The 17,787-nt window shown below is 39.3% G+C and overlaps 1 protein-coding gene and 2 long non-coding RNA genes across 7 annotated transcripts in view; all 3 read left to right on the forward strand.

The window, feature by feature from the left end:
• The window catches only part of trpm7 (transient receptor potential cation channel, subfamily M, member 7), a 63,914-nt gene extending 62,186 nt beyond the window's left edge, over positions 1 to 1,728 (forward strand). For 3 of the 5 annotated variants that reach the window (XM_033615203.2, XM_078161024.1, XM_078161021.1), the window contains exon 40: positions 722 to 1,728. In XM_033615203.2, coding sequence (XP_033471094.1) covers positions 722 to 834 — 113 coding nt within the window. In that variant the 3' untranslated portion in view covers positions 835 to 1,728. The remainder of the gene's footprint in view (positions 1 to 721) is intronic. The other 2 variants (XM_078161022.1, XM_078161023.1) reach the window with 2 other exon arrangements.
• Positions 1,729 to 3,198: 1,470 nt separating this feature from the next.
• On the forward strand, positions 3,199 to 10,628 carry LOC117260514 (uncharacterized). Its single transcript, XR_004501927.2, has 4 exons — positions 3,199 to 3,337; positions 5,549 to 5,649; positions 5,903 to 5,979; positions 8,117 to 10,628. It is a non-coding gene; the product is annotated as an uncharacterized LOC117260514 (long non-coding RNA).
• Positions 10,629 to 11,583: 955 nt separating this feature from the next.
• On the forward strand, positions 11,584 to 16,073 carry LOC117251328 (uncharacterized). Its single transcript, XR_004501222.2, has 4 exons — positions 11,584 to 11,737; positions 12,604 to 12,701; positions 13,761 to 13,837; positions 14,283 to 16,073. It is a non-coding gene; the product is annotated as an uncharacterized LOC117251328 (long non-coding RNA).
• The last annotated feature ends 1,714 nt before the right edge of the window (positions 16,074 to 17,787 follow it).

Consider the following 17,787-nt stretch of genomic DNA (forward strand, 5'->3'; position numbering starts at 1 on the left):
AATGTCACAAAAACACAAAAAAGGTCCATCTTAAGCGATACTTCGATGAGTTTCACAACAGTGTGGGTAGTATGTGTAAGTGACCTATGTTTAACTTCCTTTCATCTCGCCAGCGCCCAGAGATGAGCAGGGATGATGCAAAATGTGTCATCCAACAGATTTACGCTGGCTCATAGGGTTTTGCTTGAACTACAGTTTATACTTCCTCATTTTTTAAATTCTATTGCCACCACCGACACAAAGAGTGTAGGAGCAGATTGAGAGAGACCCGCCCCCAAGAACAAAGTCTGATCAAACCGTAAAACTAGGCTGTGCTGATCAAATATAAAACAAGATTCTGTTACTGTATTGCCTATGGCTCAACTAAATGGTCTTCAGAAACATATTTTAGTAGACCGTTTAGATATAATTCGAGAGATTGGGAGCAGGAAGTGGGCGCCAATGTTTTTCCTGTATTGTGAAAAACAGCATCTGAAAAAAACTGATTCTGTTACCGGGATTCTGTTACTGAGTTGCCTATTGTTTATATGTGTTCAGAAACATATTTTAGTGTAGCGTTTAACTGTAGTTTAAGAACGTTTTAGTGTACCAGACAAAATTGTTCTGAATTGATCTAAATCACACTCACAGATGGGTTACAGACACATATCTAAGATAACATAACATGGTCTCTGATCTGTTGCAACATCTTCTTTTCTCACATACCTCCCTTTTCTTCCAGATCTAAAGCGGAACGATTACACACCAGATAAGGTGACGTTCCCACAGGAAGACCCTCCCAACCCAGGGGGCGGCGTCAAAGAGTCCCGCCAATCAATGAGGCTGATGCTGTGATCGTTTCAAAGCGAGAGACAGTGAGTGAATGATCATGCAGCGACACCTGTTCTATTTGATTTCAGTCAAAGCCAAGGAGCAGAGAGGCGCACCCAATCAACTGGAAGAATCACACCTGCGTTTCCACGGAAACCAGTGCATGCAGACTGTCATGTTTTTGTTGATCCCGCCAAAATGCTGTGTCGAAGACTATTCAACCATCTTAACCTTTTTGTTTTTTTAGTACATCAATGAGGAAAAGAAGTTTTAAACATATTTTGTACAAGTTTATGAAGATATATATATATATATATATATATATATATATATGAATATATGAACTGGATATATATCGACAGGTACATTATCATTGCAGAGGGATTATTATTTATTATGACGTTTGAGAAGTTGCCTTGTTTTAACAAAAAAAAGAACAAATCTAAGTGCATTGTACATCTGTTACAGCAGCTTCAGAGAGGACAGCCTGCTGAGATTCAGTCACTGCGACGCCGCAGTTTGCCACCAGATCCTTTTTATAAATGTACAAAGACTTGTATCACAACCTTTTGTCTCTTAGTTAATGAACAGATATACATGAATTTGAAAATCTTGTAAAATATGGGCAGATTGCAATGCAACTTTTACAGAACAATGTATGTAATTTTATTGTATTGAAAGTATGTCCACCAAAATATTGCTGATAGTTTTTATTGTTACAAAGGTACTATTGCTATATCTTTGTCATCAACTATTGTATGAGCAAATTACAATCTAGTGTATCTTATAGATACTGTATCTGGCATGAGCTGAACAGATTAAAATATTTTATTCAGGGGAACTGACAGACTTAAGGGTATTATTACTGTATACATTTTGTACTGGACATCATTTTAAACAAATAAAATGTTAAAAAGATTCAGCAACATCGCTCATGTCTTAAATGAATGTGTTTCAATGGATTGATAATGTTCACATTCAACTCCCTGCAACTTTTAAGAAGTGAGCATCAGCCATGTCTGAAAGATTTTATTCCAAAGTTCTGATATTCAGTATAAATTAATAATGAAACAATATATCTTTTTTTGTTACTATTAAGCACACAAACCAAACTTTACTGGGACCCAAATGTGAGTATTCTATGCTTTTCCTTTTTATTTATGATTGTAAAAGAGACATATTTTGGACTTGGATTGTTGGTTGTGTATATCTAATCATTTGATTACGTTACTTTTATTTTCTAAAATTTTAGAAACCAAAAAATTATTCAAGAAATTCATTGTTATTTTCACCCCTTATTATTTTCACTGAGGTATGTGTATACCAAACTTTTTCACAAGGGGTGACTAGAATGTGGGGGGGGGGGGGGGGGGGGCTGGGGCTAGAGCCTATCCCAGCTGACATTGGGTGAGAGGCAGGGTACACCCTGGACAGGTCGCCAGACTATCACAGGGCTGACACATAGAGAAAGACAACCATTCACACTCACATTCACACCTACGGACAATTTAGAGTCACCAATTAACCTGCATGTCTTTGGACTGTGGGAGGAAGCTGGAGAACCCGGAGAAAACCCTCGCTGACACAGGGAGAACATGCAAACTCTGCACAGAAGGACCAGGAACATTTTGCTGTTAGGCAACAGTGCTAACCACCACACCACCGTGCCGCCCTAAAATGAAAATGTAAATTCAAAATGTTGCCATCCCATCAAACCCACTGTTGGTAGAGCAGTGAAATCCTGCAGATAAATACGGATGGTAGATTCCTCAATGTATGCCTGCAGCATGAAACAATGAGCCTGGTGTTTAAACCTGGTGGCCTGATGTCGAAGAGCAGCTGCTGATATTTGAATCCACACACAATAACCTGTTTATCTGCCTCAGACCAAACTGATAGGCTGCTCACCTGTGAGATAGGGGTTAGGGTTAGCTGAGGACACTAAGCTGGCATTTGTGCAGTCACTTTTCCCTCTTATAAATAAAGTGTATCTATACACAACACAAACTGGTCCACATGTGCATTGCAGGGGTTTTTCATCGCTGCAACCATTCCTGCTGTCTATGCAGTCTGTGGAGAGGTCTCTTACTAATGTAGGCGATTTGGGGACAAGATGCACAGTCTTTGTCCTGTGTGAAAAGTGTATAAAGCTCAGCTGAAGCTAATATAAGGCTTCAGCAGTCAGAGTTTGTCCTCCACTTCCATTGGAATAGCACTATTAGTTAGGACTCTCTTACAGCCAGTATGAACAGGAAGAACTATCCAGATATGCTGCAGGAGAGAAATACACTGTACATATTGGTACACCTGTAATTATCTAAAACATACTGGTGGCCTGCTATGACCCATACACCAGACAGACTGGTTTACCCTCCCACTGGGTGTGGTTTGACTTTATATTACTCCATCATGACTCAGCAGCATCACATACAGCACATCCTCGGACCTAAGGTTTACAGCTCCACTTTAACGACAGTCCAGCAGTCTTACACAACATGAGTGGAAGAACAGTCTTGGTTGAATATTGGTAAGTTTATAACTTTATATTGTGCTGCTAAATCTTATAGTTAGGACCGACTGTAATAAACTAATCAACGTTTTGAGGTAAATTTTTAATGTCACATTAGGGTGTGGTCCTGGTACAAGTGGCAGAAGAGTTTAATTAAGCACCTTTAGGGTTTACATATCACTACATGAGGCGGTAACGCAGCACATAATTTAACTAATGATCCGAAGCAGCGCGACGCGAGGGCAAAGCAGAAGTAATCCGAGTAGACTTTCGTTAATCTAAATTGGCCATAAACGCGGAACTACTTCTCTCTTCACTGACTCTGGCGTCAAGTACGGCTTATTTTGACTCTTATAGAAATACTTTTTGAGTGTAAGAGTTTGTAACGCCGTTTCCACCGAGCAGTCCGGTCCGGTTCAGGTCGGTACGCTTATTTCCGTTTACACTGTAAAAAATGTTTGGGGTACCAACGGAACCGTGTACCGTTTCCAATTCTAGTCACCTCTCAGTTGCGCACAGACTCGGTACTAAAGCCCCGTTTCTACCAAATACTTTGAGTAGGCTTTGGAAACGAAAGTTACCCTCCTCCAGACATGTTGTCAACACCCTGGCGTTTCCAGACAGTGCTCTTAACTGTGAGCGGAGTTGTGGTGACTCACTCTCAAAGTCAAGGCTCCTTCCTTGGTAGTATGAGTCCTTCCTTCCCTCCTACAGAGGCAAGGCAAGAGTCCTTCCTAGCAGTCAGCGAACACACATTTGAAACAGGTTAACAAGTGTCCCCAGGTGTGCGTCATCAACCCTCAGCTGACTGAGAGAGGTTCAGGGTACTGTGATGATTTTGGTTGTTTTTCCACCATTTTCTCCTCTGCTTGAGAAACTCTTAAGCCTCTTAAAAGTCCTCCCAACAGTTTGTCACCTTAGGAGCTCTGTTAAGGTCTAAGTTCCTCTGTGAATACCTTTTATCTTTACCAGGATCTAGTCTTAACTTTAAGGGAGTTTCATCACTAGGAGCGACTCTTAGCACCAGGACGCTTTGTGAATGCGGCCCCAGAGATACAAAACACAAAGACAACAAACAAAACCAAAAAAAGGCACAAAATAGATTAAATTAAGCGTAACCATTATAATAAGGCTGAATAAGGAATTCAAAATATTTACTCATTACCAGTTAATCTATAGTAATCTATATAAGTCTTTTGCACATTTGGAGTTAATTAATTAATTAAGTCTTTTGCACATTTGGAGTTAATTAATTAATTAATGTAATCAACTTTACACCGAGTAAGGGACTCGGTGTAAAGTTGAATTTTAATTTTAGTAGCCAATAAAGATGGGTGGGGTTTAAATAAATTTAGCTCTGTGAATAAAAAAGTTGGCTTGATCACCAGGTTCAATTTGTTATCTGTTAATGACACACCAAAAAGAATACTCCAATGATCTAAAGCAGGCATTGTTGAGGTTTTCTACTTAACTACTCTCTAAAGTGTTTTCAGAATAACTGTATGAGAGCATGAAATTCGGATACTGTTGATTGGTCAATACACGCTGACATTTTCCGAACAAAACAGAACAAGCTAGTCTCTCTCCATGGGATATTTAAAAATAGCCGGTTTGTGCATTGAGTCCTTCTCAGGCAAGCTCAGGTGTTAATGTTGCCGTAGCCCACAGGAATGTGCTCCACCCCTCTTTTTTTTTCTCCAAATGAGGATTAGAATATATGCAGTTGACATAACCTAATCGAAATCATTACATATAAACGCTTAAAGATCCACTCATTACTAAAAATGTATGTCATATGAAAACTCATTTTCAAAGATGTCGCAATGACCTTTAAGGTGTGCTGATTGATTCACGTCATCAGCTCATGCATTGAGTAACATTACAAGTTAACGTTCTACCTTAAAAGTTGCCGGCAGTCGGCCCGGTGAATTATTTCTTGCTCAGTCTCGGTTGCTGCCAGAGGCAGCAAAACATCCTTTCATTTTATAGTCACAGTTTACTAATAAAGCTCTCCACGATATGAACAGTGGTTACATGAGCCTCAAAACCAGCCACAACTCGGCCCTGAGCAGAGTGACCGTCTACTATTGACCAATCAACAGACTGCAGTGTTCACAGCTCCACCTTTCATGTCAATCAATCATCAATCAATTTTATTTACAAAACCCAATATCACAATGTGACAATAATGAGGTCTATTGTGTGTCTCATTCGGGTTGTTTTGTATAGTGGCACAGGATGAGGTTATCGCCCGCGCTTCCAGAAGCTTGCCAATGCCATCCGGGCAGAGGTTAACGATGTGGACGTGGTGGGACGAGAGGGGGGGGGCGGTAAGCTGCTTTGTCTTATATGTCAATATCCTTCAAACGTTACTGCACCTGTTTTTGTTCCCAGGTTTCATTGTGTTGACAGGAGTAACTTTGCCTTTTAGCCATGACATACTGTTTCAAGTCTCCTTTATATAAACCTGTTCGACTGGTTGTCGTGCCAAAGCAGATAATGTGTGTACATAATGAATCATATTATACTGAACTGACACGGATGCATTTCCATTTTACACTGTCTCATTTTTCACCCTTACAGGTGCCTTTGAGGTGTCACTGAATGGTGAGGAGGTCCACTCCAAGCTCAAGAAGGGAAGGTTTCCTGATAATGACGAGGTTAGTATGTTTGTGAGATAGATATATTTGTAAAAAGTGACATCTTATTTACAATGTGACATAAAAAAATATGTGATTAACTTACTTTTAAGGGACTGCTGATAATTTTCTTATGAATACACATTTTTAAACATACTGTTTTAATTCTCTTCAGTGATATTTTCTTTAATTGTTAATTAACTATTGAAATATACCTGAGGGTTAGGGTCATACAAAGATTTGTATCTCAAACAACATTAAAAAAAAATGTCTAGAAAACTATTTTATTAAAGCATTCAGCCAATACTTTACACTACACATTTCACCCGACTATGTTCTTCACAGTAGTGCGTAATAATAAGCTGTTGTGGTTTGGGCTTCACACCCACATGCAGTACGTTAGACTCCTAAGAATGTGGGTGTGTTAGCCCATATACCTATGAACTAAATTAAGTATGTCATGTTTGAAGCCATACATAGTTAAAGTTATTCTGTGCAGGATTCTTCCTAAAAAACATTGGCCCTAATTTATCAATCTAATGTACAAACCAGCACAGATCCGAGGGCAGAAATCGTCTTACGACAGGGTTCGTGTGTGATTCATTCTTATCTCGCAGATCACAGCGTGTCATAGGAATGAAAGCTGATAAATGTGGCGGCTGAAAACAATCATCATTTACAAATCCCGCCCCAATATAGTCTGGGTTTAGAGGCCTCGACCCTTGAGTTTACAATATGGAGAGACATAATACAGCGAAGAAGAGATACTTCTCTAAGCTGGAAATGCAAATGCTGACGTATTAGGTCCAGTTTAACCAACTGGTTCCATTTGGCAGCCTGAAAAGTGACATTAAAGGAAGTCAGAAAAACACAGTATGGAACATTTAATTTATACATCTATAATAAGTACCAACCTAAAGCCTACATTATGATATACTACATTATATTGGTATTGTTATAATAGCCTTTTAATATAAAAGCTTACAAATCAGGAGTGTGTGACCACACATGTCAGGTCTGCCTTCATTTCAGGCTTAAGGTGGCTTAAGAGACACACATGCACCTCCAGTAAAAATGTAATAACCCATAGGCTAATAGTATTTGAAGAATTACATTGTTGTAGGGTTGTTGACTTTTTTCATTGGTGTTCTAATGATAAATGATCTAAACATGCTTAGGTTGGTCAGAAGTAAAAAAAAAAAAAAAAAAAAACTTAATAAATGCTGAGCTTTGCATGGAAACGACCGTACACTAAGTTTTCTGTTGTATGTTCGTTTCATAAATAAGGGCCAATGTCGTGACTCATACGAAAGTAATCCCTCTGAATCAAAACTTATTATCCATGAAAAGTGTGTGGCAGTGTATTTATCTGCAGAGACCCCCCTCTACCTGTATTATCTTCTTATTTTGCTGTGTTCAGGGACAACGTTCAGGTGAGGTCAGGACAAATTAAAAAAGTAGGTGCCAGACCATAAGCAGCAAGCATCCAAGAGGAAGATACAGCACTAAATATATACAAATATAGCATACAAGAGTGCATTTGGGGTCGGCTTTCACTTTTGCTGGCGATATTGTTTAAAAATGGTAACCGACAATTCCTGCGTAGTATACCTATAACTTAGTTTCTGTTTCAGTATTACATAGTTAGTCATTCAGGCACAAAAATACAGGGGGAAAACCAGGATTTTTTTTTTTTTTTTCCTGTGACATTTCTGGTTACTGACATCATGGGACACACATGAACAGAGAGAACAGAGTGTACATTATATTTGAAATAAATGAAAAACAATTTTATTCCATTTTCCACAATAAACAAGTCTACGGCCCTGCTAGCAGCGTTGTGAGGCTGTAAGGCACAGCTGAGCTTTGAGCCAAATACTATTGCCAGCATGCTCATAGTGATAATGTTAACATGCCGATGTGTAGCTGGCTTAGTGTTTACCATATTCACCATCTTAATTTACAATGTAAGATTACTAACATTTACCAAAATCCCCAGAGCTACACTGCTAACGGCTTCACAAAAGGTCAGCTGGGATAGGCTCCAGCACCTCCGCGACCCCCAATGGGATAAGTGCTTACAGAAAATGAATGAATGAATAAATGAGAAAAGTAAATTGTACTAACTTCAAAAATGTTTTGTGTTTCATGTGATCAGGTGGTCAAGGCTTTGAAGAAGAGACTTGGCTAAGAAAAACATCTGCAAAGGCCTCCAAGCATGAGAGGATGGAGGTCAAAACACCAGCTGTATTCACACTACAAGAACAATGGTTTGATCTTTATGGCTCAGACTACATTCTGTCACGGCTCTCTATCTAGTTTTCAATGAAGAAAAATATGACATTAAAACATTTTTAAAATTCTAATTTAACCTAAATTGAAACCCTCAAGTGTCACCGTCAGCCACGAGAAGAAGATCAGACCATTAATCTTCACTGTGAATACAGACAAAGACCAGAAGATGACGAGAGTAACTCTGAGGAGCCAGGCGCTGATCTGCACTTCTGTTTATGAATGGACTCACTAAAAGCCATGTAGTGTGTTCATGATGCAAGCCTAGAAGCTTTTCAGCCGGCTGGAGCCTGAGGAACTGCTCTCGTCATGTCCGTCTGCCGTTTACTCAAACATAAAACCTATCTACAGCTGCATTTACTCAGGAATAGAAAATCAGAAAATGTAACTCTGTTATATATTTCATATTTCTCTGTTTAGATAACTCCAAATGTTTTCAGTCTGTGACATCACAGGGCACAAATTAAAGGAACAGTTTGACATTTCTGGAAATAGGCTTTTTGGCTTTCATGCCAAGAGTTAGCTAGATGAGACGATCGATACCACTCTCATGTTTATACGATGAATATGAAGCTACCACCAGCAGCCTGTTAGCTTATCTTAGCATGAAGACTGGAAGCTGGGAGACACAGTCAGCCTGGCTCCGTCCTGTCAACACAATCTGCCAACCAGCACCTCTAAAGCTCACTGATTGACATGTGATGTCTGGTTTGTTTAATCTGTACAAAAACCAGAGTGTTTAAGTCACAAGTTGCTGCTGACAGGAGGTTATGGGCCGGACTCTTTCTTGGCTTGGACCAGTAACCACCTTGAGTCGTGCTACCGGTCCACGCCATGAAATAGTCCGGCTCCTAACCCCTCTGTAAAATGGCAAATGTCATCTGTGCACTGTGGTTTTTGTACAGATCAAACAAGATATACAGCAGCATGTGAATCAGTTAGCTTTAGAGGTTGTGGTCGGCGGGTTTTTGTTACCTTTGGACAGAGCCAGGCTGGCTGTCCCCCCTGTTTCCAGTCTGTATGCTAAGCTAAGCTAACCAGCTGGTGGTAGCTGTATATTTACCGCACAGACATGAGAGTGATATCGATCTTCTTAATTTACTCTGCAAGACAGCAAAATAAACGTATTTCCGAAGATGTTGAACTATTCTTTACATTTAAGGTGGTCAAACATAAAGTGTGCCACTATTTTCCTCCCTGATTTGGAGACAAACAAAGATTTTTCAAATGTTATTAAAGCCTCACACACAGTGCATTTACTGTATGGACGACAACCCCATTCAGATATCAATGCCTTATTGGCTTTCATGCCAAGAGTTACTGTAGCTAGATGAGACGATCAATACCACTCTCATGTTTATACGATGAATATGAAGCTACCACCAGCAGCCTGTTAGCTTATCTTAGCATGAAGACTGGAAGCTGGGAGACACAGTCAGCCTGGCTCCGTCCTGTCAACACAATCTGCCGACCAGCACCTCTAAAGCTCACTGATTGACATGTGATGTCTGGTTTGTTTAATCTGTACAAAAACCAGAGTGTTTAAGTCACAAGTTGCTGCTGACAGGAGGTTATGGGCCGGACTCTTTCTTGGCTTGGACCAGTAACCTTCTGGAGTCGTGCTACTGGTCCACGCCATGAAATAGTCCGGCTCCTAACCCCTCTGTAAAATGGCAAATGTCATCTGTGCACTGTGGTTTTTGTACAGATCAAACAAGATATACAGCAGCATGTGAATCAGTGAGCTTTAGAGGTTGTGGTCGGCGGGTTTTTGTTACCTTTGGACAGAGCCAGGCTGGCTGTTCCCCCTGTTTCCAGTCTGTATGCTAAGCTAAGCTAACCAGCTGGTGGTAGCTGTATATTTACCGCACAGACATGAGAGTGGTATCGATCTTCTTAATTTACTCTGCAAGACAGCAAAATAAACGTATTTCCAAAGATGTTGAACAATCCTTTACATTTAGGGTGGTCAAACATAAAGTGTGCCACTATTTTCCTCTCTGATTTGGAGACAAACAAAAAGATTTTTCAAATGTTATTAAAGCCTCACACACAGTGCATTTACTGTATGGACGACCACCCCATTCAGATATCAATACCTGTATTTCTAGAACTGCATTCATACTCTAAAATACTTCATAGACACAGACTCATTAAATTCTAACATATCAGATCGATTTTAAATCCACATCTGCCACATATGCTCTGCTTTCTCAAACAAATGCATGCACTATAGCCTTATTATATCATGAGATCTTTCATTTGACTTTGGAAATACCTTTGAGCTTTTCAACAACTCACGCCACTGTTATATCGTTGTGTCACCTGTAATCATCAAGACACACAAATGCAATAAAATATCACTGATAAAACAACAATGATTTTGACACTGCTTATTTAATGGTGCTGAGTTATACTGAAAAAGAAGGCTACGCAAGTCTGTATTCAAATTGCTGTGTGTGTGTGTGTGTGGTGATTGGTGCCAGCTGAGGACACTGAGCTGGTGTTTGTACTGTCACTTTTTTTCCTCTGAGCCTTTAAGTATAGGTTTGTATTTTTCAAGTGTATCTTAACACAACATTAACTGGTCCTTATGTGCATTGAAAGCGTTTCTCGTCGCTGTAACCATTCCTCCTGTCTCTGCCGTCCATGAAGAGATCACTGACTAACGTAGGTGACTGGGGGACAAGATGCACAGTCTTTGTCCTGTGTAAAAAAAATGTATAAAGCTCAGCTGAAGCTAATATGAGGCTTCAGCAGTCACAGTTGGACAAATAGATTTATTTTGGTGCGAAAGACAATTTTGTCCTTCATCTGCATTGGAACAGCATCACTAGTTAGGACTCTCTTACGGCCAGTATGATCAGGAGGATCCAGTAACTCTTGTGACATACTCAGGGTTCCCATGGTCATGGAAAACCTGGAAAAGTCATGAAATTTCACAATGATATTTTCCATGTGTTGACCTGTTTTGTGTAATGAAATTGTTACAGTAATCTTTCATGGACGACCCTCCACCTAATATAACATAAGGTCAAATTTATTTTCTGTAGCTGCTGATGCATCATTGCTCTAATATGCGTTGATGTCACGTCTCCTCAGCTTCTCCCAGAGTTCCCTGTCTCTCTTCATGTATGCCAGCTTGCTCAGATTGTGTTTGACTAGTTTGAATTTGCTACGTCTGAAAAACACCTGGCAAGTGGGGCAAGAAAAACATAAATGCATTATGGGTTCTTGAAAAGTCATGGAAAAGTTTTGACATTTTGAAAGTGTAATTATCCTAAATAATACTGGTGGCAGCAGGTATGATGTATACACTAGACAGACTGGATTACCCTCCCATTGGGTGTGGTTCACCTTATAATAGTCCAAGATTCACAGCTCTGCATTACATACAGCTCATCTTCGGACTCTGCATCAACTACAGTGCATACAGCTGCACACAGACCTGTTGCAGAAACATGACCAGAATCATCGTTGAATATAGGTGAGTTTACAACTTTATATTGTGCTGCTAAGTCTTGTAGTTAGGATAATAATAAAGTAATTAAGGTTGGCAGGTAGATTCATGTTTAATTTCAAATTAGGGTGTAGTCCAGGAACACCTGGTTGAAAATACATTATGTGCATTACATGTCAGAAGGCTGCTTGATGCGTCAGATTTTATTTTCCATTTTAACTAACATTAATTTCAAGAAGAAGAAGCTCAAGGACAAAGTAAATATATATTTGGGTAGACTCCTACTATGCAGGGTTGTTAGTTATTTTTTGTAAACATGCAGGCCAGTGAAGGTGAAAGAAAAAACCAACCCCAGATTCTCTTTCGTTTGGCGTTTCGCCTCACTATGTTTGTGTTTTTTCGGTGCTGTTATTCTTAGATGCCTGCTGAGAGTCTAGCAGCTGGTCTCTACTGTTATATAAAACTCCAACTTCACCTGAGCACCGCAGGGGAACACACCCATCAGTGTCCTGAACACAACAAAATAAGACAAGTACCTACAGGCAGAGTGCAGAGTGTGCAGATAGACACACCAACACAACCTTCTAGTGGGTCATTAGTGATGATTAAGAGGAATTATTCCTGTATGAGCCTGGCTGAGTATGTACAAGGTTGTGGAAAATCCTCCATAGTAGCCAGTAGCAGTAGAAGCAGTAGAATTATTATATAACTGGACGTAATGTTACGTATGTAGGCTGCATATTTTACTTCATGTAGGTTATTAATGCAGAAATAGCCTGTTTCTTTCTGCATTGAACTCCAGCTTCAAATTCTGCATATTTTGACCTGTGCGGAAAACTTTTATGAGAATGAGAGTTTCTATGTGGTAGTATTATGGTTGTTATTTGTTACAGTGGATGATGAACCTCTGCGGGGCACTTCCGGAAGCTTGCCAGTGTCGTCCCAACCCTGGTCCATGGTGTGACGGTCGAGGGACACAGAGGGAGGCCGAGTAAGCTGCTCTGTCTTTCTACACTCATGCAGCACTGTATGGAGGCCAACTCTGGCCACTAAGTTAAAAAAAAAAAGACTTTCAGTATAAAAAAAAAGAAAAAAAAAATAGAATTAGACCCCGCGGTTGTTTGCCTCTGAGCTCCTGTCAAGTTGCAATTATAGTTTACATCCATGTGTGTGAAAACCATGGCTGCTTCACACACATCTCCCACCTGCAGCACAGAGGATCTATTCAATGTAATAATTATTTAATAATTCAGTATCAGACCAAATGTCTCCTCCTCTGTTCCTGAGTTATGATGTTGAGTAATGGCCAGAAAAGTGTTTTATGCAGAATATTATGATGCCACTGTGAAGTTGACCTTTGGCCTTTTGGATATAAAATGTCATCACTTCATCATTATATCCTCTTAGACATTTGTGTGAATTGTCGTCATAATTAGTGTATGAATTCTTCAGTTTTGGCCACACATATTGTTTTGTGAGGTCACAGTGACTTTGACCTTTGACCACCAAATTCTGATCAGTTTGTTTTTTAGTCCAAGTGGATGTTTGTGCCAAATTTGAAGTAATTCTCTAAGGAGTTTTTGATATATCGCATTCACAAGAATAAGACAGAGAAGGTTACAGTAGCCTTGACCTTTTACCTTTGACCACCAACATCTGATCAGTACATTATTGAGTCCAATGGGATGTTTTTGCCAAATTTGAAGAAATTCCCTCTGGGTGTTCTTGATATACCCTGCTCATAAGAACGAGTTAGGCTATTTGTTGTGCCAAATATGTCCCCAGAAATATGTTTGAGTGTTTATATGTCAGAATCTTTCAAAGCGTGCTGTGAAATATGCCTGTGTTTGTTCTCAGGTTTCATTGTGGTGACAGGAGTTCAGTGTCCTTATTTAGCCTTCCAGCAGTGACATACTGTTCCCAGTTTCTCAGATAAACCGGTTTTGACTGGTTGTGGTGCCAAAGCAGATAATGTGTGTGCATAATGAACTACATTATATATTGATTTGACATGGATGCATTTTAATTTTCTCATTTTCCACCCCCACAGATAGCTTTGAGGTGTCAGTGAACGGTCATTTGATCTACTCCAGGTTTAAGACGGGACTGTTTCCAAAATCTCAGACGGTCAGTGTGTTAGTGAGATGGGTATCTACTATTTGTAAAAAGTGACATTGTATTTACAGTATGACATTAAAAAAAGTTCAAATTCATTTTAAGTAACTGTTGGTAAATGACTTATGAAAACATATTTTTAGACTGACAACATTTTTGTTAACTGTTCAAATCATAACGTAGGGTTAGGGTCATAATAACATTTGTATCTCAAGTAACATTTGTTTTTTTCTTCATCTAGAAAACAGCCAATACTTTACATGACATGTTACACCCGTCTGTGTTCTTCACAGTAGTGTGTAATAGTACTGTAATAGCGTGTAATAGCACATAAGGACCAGTAGTGTATAGAACTGTTGAGATATTTCAGTTTGGACCAAAGTGGAGGACTGTCAGGACATTACAGGAAAAGTAAACTGTCCTAACTTTAAAAATGTTTTGTGTTTCATGTGACCAGGTGGCGGAGAGGGTGCAGAAGATAATTGACAAAGAAAAAACATCTGCAAAGGGCTCTAAGCATTAGAAGATGGAGGTCAAAACACCAGCTGTATTCACACTGCAAGAACAATGGTTTGATCTTTATGTTCTCCCACAGCTCTCTATCTGAATACAAAAGTGAATTCAGCAATTAAAGTATGACATTAAAACATTTTTAAAATTCTAATTTAACCTAATTGAAACCCTCAAGTGTCACCGTCAGCCATGAGAAGACGATCAGACCATTAATCTTCACTGTGAATACAGACAAAGACCAGAAGATGACGAGAGTAACTCTGAGGAGCCAGGCGCTGATCTGCACTTCTGTTTATGAATGGACTCACTAAAAGCCATGCAGTGTGTTCATGATGCAAGCCTAGAAGCTTTTCAGCCGGCTGGAGCCTGAGGAACTGCTCTCGTCATGTCCGTCTGCCGTTTACTCAAACATAAAACCTATCTACAGCTGCATTTACTCAGGAATAGAAAATCAGAAAATGTAACTCTGTTATATATTTCATATTTCTCTGTTTAGATAACTCCAAATGTTTTCAGTCTGTGACATCACAGGGCACAAATTAAAGGAACAGTTTGACATTTCTGGAAATAGGCTTTTTGGCTTTCATGCCAAGAGTTAGCTAGATGAGACGATCGATACCACTCTCATGTTTATACGATGAATATGAAGCTACCACCAGCAGCCTGTTAGCTTATCTTAGCATGAAGACTGGAAGCTGGGAGACACAGTCAGCCTGGCTCCGTCCTGTCAACACAATCTGCCGACCAGCACCTCTAAAGCTCACTGATTGACATGTGATGTCTGGTTTGTTTAATCTGTACAAAAACCAGAGTGTTTAAGTCACAAGTTGCTGCTGACAGGAGGTTATGGGCCGGACTCTTTCTTGGCTTGGACCAGTAACCTTCTGGAGTCGTGCTACTGGTCCACGCCATGAAATAGTCCGGCTCCTAACCCCTCTGTAAAATGGCAAATGTCATCTGTGCACTGTGGTTTTTGTACAGATCAAACAAGATATACAGCAGCATGTGAATCAGTGAGCTTTAGAGGTTGTGGTCGGCGGGTTTTTGTTACCTTTGGACAGAGCCAGGCTGGCTGTTCCCCCTGTTTCCAGTCTGTATGCTAAGCTAAGCTAACCAGCTGGTGGTAGTTGTATATTTACCGCACAGACATGAGAGTGGTATCGATCTTCTTAATTTACTCTGCAAGACAGCAAAATAAACGTTTTTCCAAAGATGTTGAACTATTCTTTACATTTAAGGTGGTCAAACATAAAGTGTGCCACTATTTTCCTCTCTGATTTGGAGACAAACAAAAAGATTTTTCAAATGTTATTAAAGCCTCACACACAGTGCATTTACTGTATGGACGACCACCCCATTCAGATATCAATACCTGTATTTTTAGATCTGCATCCATACTCTAAAATACTTCATGGACACAGACTCATTACATTCTAACATATCAGATCGATTTTAAATCCACACCTGCCACATATGCTCTGCTTTCTCAAACATGTGCATGCACTATTACCTGCTGTCTGCTACTGCTGTCTCTGTTACTATTGTAGCATGCATTTAGCAGTTCAGATAAACATTAGATCAATGACAAATGCTCCATATGAGATCTTCAGTTCACCATTGGAAATACATCTGAACCTTCCAGAACAATTTACACATTAAAGCAATAGACTATCACCTGTAATCTGTTCCATCAAAACACTTGAAATGCAATAAAATATCACTGGTAAAACAACAATGATTTTCACAGTGCTGAGTTATTCTGGAAAAGAAGGCTACGCAAGTATGTAGTCAAATTTCTGTGTGTGTGGTGATCAGTGATCTCAACAGAGATCAGCAAGATTTCCTGAACTGTTCCCGCTCACGTGTCCCTTTGTTTCCAGTAGATAAAATCAAATCATATCTGGGGAATCACTGTGGGATGTAAATATATAGCTGCCTGTTTTAACTATTTCCTGTAATGCTGGTTTGATTAATGCACCTAAAACAATTCATATTTTATATTCTCATCATAGCTTTCTGCAAAGTAACAATAGGTGTTGAAATTGTAGTACTTTCTGTTACCTATGATCTACATATCAGCCAGCAGAGGGACTCACAGGAAGTGAAATTACAGCAACTAGTAACTTAAGTTATTAAATAATTTTAGTGGGGTAAAATGTACAATATTTCCTCCTGATGTGTATTTTATTTATTAACTTGTTTACTATTTGACAAATGCATAAGACATTGCTTCATATGTTAAATATAAAGTAGATGCAATGCACACAGGTTTCTAGCCTAGACGTAGAAAGTTGCATGGGATCAAAATAATCCTCAAGTAAAGTAAAAGTACATCAGATTGTACTTAAGTACAGTACTTGAGTATGTGTACTTAGTTACATTCCAGCAGAGGCCAGCAAAGGGACACACGGTAAGTGAAATTACTGGGATCAATGGACCAAGTGTATTAGAATGTCTTTAGCCCACAGATTGAATAATCCATTCATTATAATTACTCTAAAACATAATTATCTACATTTGATGATTTGTTTATAAAATAAAATTTTCTCTTACCCAAGAGGAGAGCAAAAATAAGAAAACACTGGTGAACACTGGGGATAAGAACAAACTGTGGATATGAACAAAGCATATGAGAAAATCTGTTCATATTATCTGCACCAGCTGTCTGTCTGTTGTTGCTGTGTTGGTCAGCCCTGAGGTCACAGACTTTAACATGTTCCTCATTACCCTTATGGGGTCATCCCCCGTCCTGTCCGTTGCCCAAAGCTTATTGCTTCCTATTGAAAACATACATATTCACTGATGTATAGTTTCCTTTATTCTTTTCTAAGATTAACCAGCTTCCAAAAACAGCTGGGCGCTGCCGTTTTAAGCGATTGTTACTTAGACAGGAGCAAATATTTGTGTATCTGTTGGGGGCAGTTTTCATAATAAAAGTCATCAATGGACAGCACAGAGAAATAAATTATATCAGGCTTTGTTACACAGACAATACTAGGTACCAGGATCAGTTCACTGTTGCTTTAGTTTTTCATAGGATTTGTTGACAGTTAAAAAAAAAGAACAATACCACCAGACTTGTCTTTTAAAGGGACAGATATTAATCAGCTTATGGAATGAAACAAAAAAAGCACACAAACTGCAGCTCTAAACTTTGGCTTTTTAAGCTGACTAGATTGATTTTAAAATCACTTACAGAGGGCTGCAGTCTGTGTAATCTCTGCAGCATATAATCCATAATATAAACAAGATAATGATAATAACAAGAGATCTGTCTGCTGTTTGTGACACTCTGTGGGGGTTTCACTGGGAGAGTAAAAACTATCAACAGGAAACACAGATCACCACATCAGAGGCTGTCGTGGTTCTGTTTCTCACAAACAATGTGCACTATGCTGTGTGTTGTGACCGTAATGGAGACAATACTCAATGTGGGAGAGTGTACATAC

This window comes from Epinephelus lanceolatus, chromosome 2 (assembly GCF_041903045.1).
Source record: "Epinephelus lanceolatus isolate andai-2023 chromosome 2, ASM4190304v1, whole genome shotgun sequence".
NCBI lineage: Eukaryota > Metazoa > Chordata > Actinopteri > Perciformes > Serranidae > Epinephelus > Epinephelus lanceolatus.